General features: G+C 36.3%; 1 protein-coding gene across 1 annotated transcript; it reads right to left on the bottom strand.

Moving 5' to 3' along the window:
- Positions 1-217: 217 nt before the first annotated feature.
- On the bottom strand, positions 218-5,193 carry LOC131626515 (double-stranded RNA-binding protein 2-like). The gene is made up of 3 exons (XM_058897340.1): positions 4,735-5,193; positions 1,695-1,914; positions 218-1,286 (listed from the first exon to the last, which is right to left on the bottom strand). The coding sequence occupies exons 1-3, from the start codon at positions 4,978-4,980 to the stop codon at positions 535-537; spliced, it is 1,218 nt and encodes a 405-aa protein (XP_058753323.1). The 5' UTR covers positions 4,981-5,193; the 3' UTR covers positions 218-534.
- Positions 5,194-5,877: the final 684 nt, after the last annotated feature.

Below are 5,877 nucleotides of genomic sequence, written 5' to 3' on the forward strand. Positions count from 1 at the left end.
TTACAAGTATATAGTGGACACATAATAAATAAAATACAAATATATCTCATCTGCTCAAGCATCACATCAATCAATAACAGATAAAGCTAGTAAAAGACCAACGACTAAACCTAGGAACTTGATATATAAGCTGTCTTGTACGTTTCATGACCAAGGCTTCTAAGAGAACTCAGACTGAATTCACATTGATGTGAGGAATATAAATGTGGAGCATTACTGATCACAGGACAAAGCAAGTAATAATCATTAATCAAACTCGCATACTTGCTGAAAAGGTATAATAAAATAGGACATACATACATTGCATATAGTAAAAACTAGTAAATTTTATGCCAAACTACTCTGAATTTTACAGAAATTGAGCTACGGATGCTAATTAACCTGTGCCAACCCTCGAATTTAACAGGACAAAATGGGGGCAAAGGAAGGAAATAGGGAGAGATATTTGACATCACTCATTATAGGATGCGAACCAAGCTATCACAACAAAAACATGATGGTGTTCCAATGAATTCAGACCTGCTCAAATCAATTTCAAATTTTTAGCTGCTCCAAACTCTGCAAAGTCTCTGGTTGTGGTGGGCACTTCTCAGTCTTCTCCGTCTCTAGAATTTTAGCTGGAAGCTTATCTTGTTCGGCAGGAGCAGGTAGATTATTTTGGATGGGGGGAGATTCATCTTTTCTTGGTGGAGGGGCAGCAAATACAGGAATAGCTTGCCGAATACTTACCGGAGGAGCAACTCGTACAGGGGGAGCCCGTATAACCTGATGAACTGAGGCAGGTGGTGGAAGAGGTGGTGCAGAGAATACGGGTACTACCGTCCTCATAGCCACTGGAGGTGCAATCCCATGGCAAGGTGATCTCATTTGTCGGATGGGAACATAAGGTGCTGCCCCTGCTGCAGGGAACCTCAGAGGACGGGTCATCCAGTTTTCTTGTGCATAAGATTGTGGCGGCTGCACAATCGACTTGTCACTGGTTGCTGTTGTTAGCGGATGCCTGCTTCGAGGATTTTCATTTGATGTTGCCGATGAAGGTTTGTTTCGAGGTCCTGTCTTTGGGCAAATTAGGGGAAGGATCTTTGATGTGGTGGCAGGAGGTTGAGAACTAGTTGGCCTGAGATTTTGCATCTGAAACTTCTTCTGAAATGGAATTGGCGCATTTCGGTTAGACATTGACATCTTTTCCTTCAGACGGTAGTTCAGCAAAGCCCGAGCTATAGTGATCTGTTCCAATTCGTCATTGTTTTCAGGTTCAGTTGAAGAGCTAGCACTCTCTTTTGCCACTGATGAGAAAGGAAATTATTGTTAATTCATATTTCAATCCTTTACAAGGAAAATAAAAAATCTGACTCAAATACACAGAAAATGATAAAGTGGTTTAGAATAACACAAAAGTAACAAACTTTAAGGCACATATCATGTCTTTAAAGGAATTTAACTTATAATAAAAAAACATAGGCGTCTAAGAAGGCTTGTTATTCCTGTGTTGAAGATCATATTGCCCTTGATACAAATAAATTATGGAAGCACAATAATTTTTCAAATAGATTATCCGTGCATCGCCCGCCACGATACCATTAGATAGAATTTTCCGCCTAAATCATTGGCCACATGTCCACGTGTTTTAAACAAAATATAAAAAACAAGAAAGCAATCAATTTTTCAAAACAAAAGGTTAGCCACCCGCTTACATTGCTTTAAAGAGGACCAAGCTGCCATAGCTGCATTTTTCTCGGCTTGTTTCTTATTCTTGGCAGGTTCACCGGTAAATGTGATTCCAGCTAATTCTACTATCCCAGTAAAAACAGGTAAATGTCCTAGGCCTGATCTGAATGTTGTGTACTGAGGCAATGGAGCCCCTACTCGCTGTGCAATTTCCTGTAAGAGATTCTTGTAGACTCCAGTCTCATCCTAAAAAAAAGATGAACATGATGAGCATATGAACAAAAAGCTACCACGGGTGCGAAGATGACATGGAAAGGCTGCTGTATGGATAAATAATCATATTGGCAATAATATCAGGCTAATATAAAAACATATTAAGAATAAGGCTGCCTAAAATAATTCCAAAAGTGGGTCAGGAGACTCTGATGGGTCAGAAGACCCACTACCATCGGTGGACCAATTATCCTTTTCTAAGAATTTCTTTTTTGATTTGGATATAATACATATTGAAGATTGCAGGAATATAATACATATAGGAAAAAATAATGCCATGTACCAAGTGCGGGATTCCAACATGGTAAGGGGAAAAGATAAAAGGCTAAGTACGCCCTCTCCCAACAAAAAAAAAAAAAAGAGGGGAATAAATTGTAGAGATTGTATTCATGAGTACATGGTGAACCAAATACACTATGTTTACAATTTTTTTTTCCTACACCCTGGTAGAATTGACATCAAAAAGAAAGAAGGAAAAAAAAAACATATCTACAACACAACAAGCATTTTATGCAAATTATACAACACATTTTAGACCCAGATTTAAGTTCTCTTTCGAGTAGGATTATAATAAAGACTATCTGTAATGAGTCTCTAACTAACCCTTCCCTGTATCCCCCATCGTGGTATAAAATTTATAGCAGGTAACCTTTGCTTTATCATGTGTTTTATGAATGGTTACATAAACTATCTCCGAAGTTTCACTAATAATACAACTTTTCTTCAGAAACAACAACTATTGGTAAGATTATTGGTTCTATACCTATCTACAATCTATGAAGTACAAACATTTCCCCATCTTTGATTGTTGGGAGTCAAACAAACTTCCAGCTGACAATAACAACTGTACAACAAATGCATAACACTCCTCACCAGGTGACTGATTAAAAATATTTTTTAATTGACATGGAGATACCTTTTGGACACTTCGCCAACACTCAACTATGGGTTGACAAATCTAGCACACAACTCTTATAAAAGAACTTTCACTTTGCTTATTAAATAACTTTTGGAAATGTCAACTATACACATTCAAGCCAACAACTACATATGAATGTTTGAAATTGACACCATCCATTCACACTCTTAACTAACAGCTCAATATATATGTGTCTATGTATGCCTTACCCCAATGTCACATATTCTAGACATTGTTTGTGTAAATACCGTTCACTCATGTCTAGTGTGACTATCGCCAAAATTGTGTTTTAGAAAATAAAATAAAAAGGACAGCATATGTGTCAGTCGACAAGCAAAAGAGATTAACAGATTGGATAAGACGATTAATGTAATGGGGCTCTTAAAAAAAAAAAAAATTCGTATACTTTAGATACTACTGTTGACAATTGTGCTATACAAACAGTAAACACCATACCCAACGCAAACCCCCAGTTAAAAGTCAACATTTATCATCCAAAGTCCAAACTCTAGGTTTTTCTTTGCTTCTTGTTGAACCAATACAACAGTTGGTTTTATACAAGATGTAAAACCAATCGAAATAAGAATTCAAGTGTAACTTACAGCACTGTTCATTTACTCAAATACCAGATTGAGAATCAGGGAAACTTTCCTAATACTACTCTAATTTTATGGCATTTCTTTGGTAACATAAAATTCAGATATTCAAGAAGCACTAGAAGCAATATAAAAACAGCGAATACACGACATTCCTTCCCTGTATCATACTACCAATGACTAGTCACTAAGCGAACAGAACAGGCACGGCACATGTGTGTATTCAAGGTTTAAAAAACGGTCTTTTATTGTGACAAAACGGTATTGGAAAGAGCCCATACCAATATTTACCATTTTTATGCTGAGAAAAAAGCCACAGATGGAATGCGTGAAATGCCGTTACGACACCTTTCCAGCTTGAGAATTTTTCAGAAAATAATATTTATAAATGTTGTGGTTAATTCACACCGCGACGACCACAATCAATAAAGCAGCACATGTACCGACCAAAATCACAAAAGTCTTTATGCGACCGCGGCCGTTGTTTAAAACCTTGAGTGTATTCTCAATTTTTAATTCCAGCATTTTTTAATTTTATTCAAGGCTTAAAAAAAAGTCTGTTATTGTGACAAAATGGTATTTGAAGGAGCCCATACCATTATTCCCCGTTTTTATGCTGAGAAAAAAACAACATATGAAATCACGAAACACCATTACGACACCTTTCCAGACAAGGAATTTTTCAGAAAATAATATTTATAAACGTTGTGATTAATTCACACCGCGACAACCACAATCAATAACGCAGCACCCATACCAACCTAAATCACAAAAGCCTTTACGCGACCGCCCGTTATTTAAAACCTCGGATGTCTTCTCAATTTTTAATTCCTGCTTTTCTTAATTTCATTCACAGTAACAACCATAAATCAAAATCAATAACAATGAAATTAAAAACCTAATCTCCAAAACAAAGCTAAACAAAACTGTTACAGGTGCACATAGATTCGGCGCCATGATTCTTTTCTAATTGACACAGTTCCTACCTAATCCCACCTTGAATCATACAAATACAGGGACACTTTGGTCATTCCACGACCAACTCAGGAAAACACGCGCTTCCTCTCACAGTAACCATGCGCTACGACTCACAAAAGAGTCCAGTTTCATCAGAACGCGCAGTCGCGCACGTTAGCAAACATCTCATACTTTAGCTATTTTGTTTTCGTTCCTATTTTTAGTTTCATACACAAAATTTCCACCGTTATAACAAAGAACGAAAAAAGCAAAAACCCTAAAACAAAAAGCGACATTGAAAACGATAGAAATCAAACTCACGAGGATCTTAGCGGCGAGTGAGTGCGAAGGACCACGGTGCGAGAGCGAATTGAGCGCTACTTCGGCAGCGGAATGTTCAGCTTGACGGAGAGTCGAACAGTACTGAGGACTCTCGAAGATCTCGCCGTTAAAGTTAACGGTAGCTTTAAACCTCGGCGCGTGATCGGGACCTTCTCGGATACAAGTGTACGAAGGAAGATTGAAGCAGCTCCTCTGCGCCAGCTCTTGAAGCTGGTTCTTGTACATTTTCCGATCTCTCTCTCAGTTCGGTGAAGTAGTAGATAAACAAATGAATGCTGTGAAATAGATCGGGTTGGGAGAATCTCCGGCGAGTGGTGCCGGAAACGGTTACCGGCGATAAGGTTTGGTTTTAGGGTTGAATGAGAGGGAGTTAGAGAGAGAAAGTGGAGGAGCGAGAAAGAAGAAGGAGAAGAAGTAGAGAAGAAGAGTAATTAATAATATAAAAAAAAAATATTACTATTATAAGATTATTTATTTATTGCGTTGTTGTTGGGAGTCAACTTAACGTTAGGCTGCAGGTGTAGCACTGCATGGATCTCAAAGATTCTTACCCTTTTTTTATTTTTCATTTATAAATTAATGGGTACTTATGCTTTTAACTATTTGAGTGATTTTAAGTTTTACTATTATTTTGAAAGTGATATCTTTAAATTATTTTCATACATTTTAACATTATAAGCAAAAGAATTATTTTTCACATTTACTAAAAAAAAAGTTTAAATATGTTTAATTTTCTTGATTTTGTATGAAAGAATAAGATAGTTATTAACTTATTCCAAATTAAATTATTATCTTTATGTAATAAATAATTAATGTAATGATAATTTAGAAACAAAATTGTTAAATGCGCGTAAATTAAATGATATTTATTTATTAAGGTAGAAAATGATGAAGATTTTTTGTTTATAAATAGAAATATGTTTATATCATGACAGCTAATTCGTGATATTGATGCAGATGTTTTGTCAGCTATCGTCAATTGTTCTCTGTATTTAAAATCGTTCACTAATACATTGTATCTCCAATTATGTGTGTTAGTCACATTCTTATCACCCTATTCTCTTTCCATATAAACTATTTAAATGCGTTTTCCTTTTTATCTACGCGTTATATACACGTTAA

This window comes from Vicia villosa, unplaced genomic scaffold (assembly GCF_029867415.1).
Source record: "Vicia villosa cultivar HV-30 ecotype Madison, WI unplaced genomic scaffold, Vvil1.0 ctg.000301F_1_1_1, whole genome shotgun sequence".
Classification (NCBI taxonomy): Eukaryota; Viridiplantae; Streptophyta; class Magnoliopsida; order Fabales; family Fabaceae; genus Vicia; species Vicia villosa.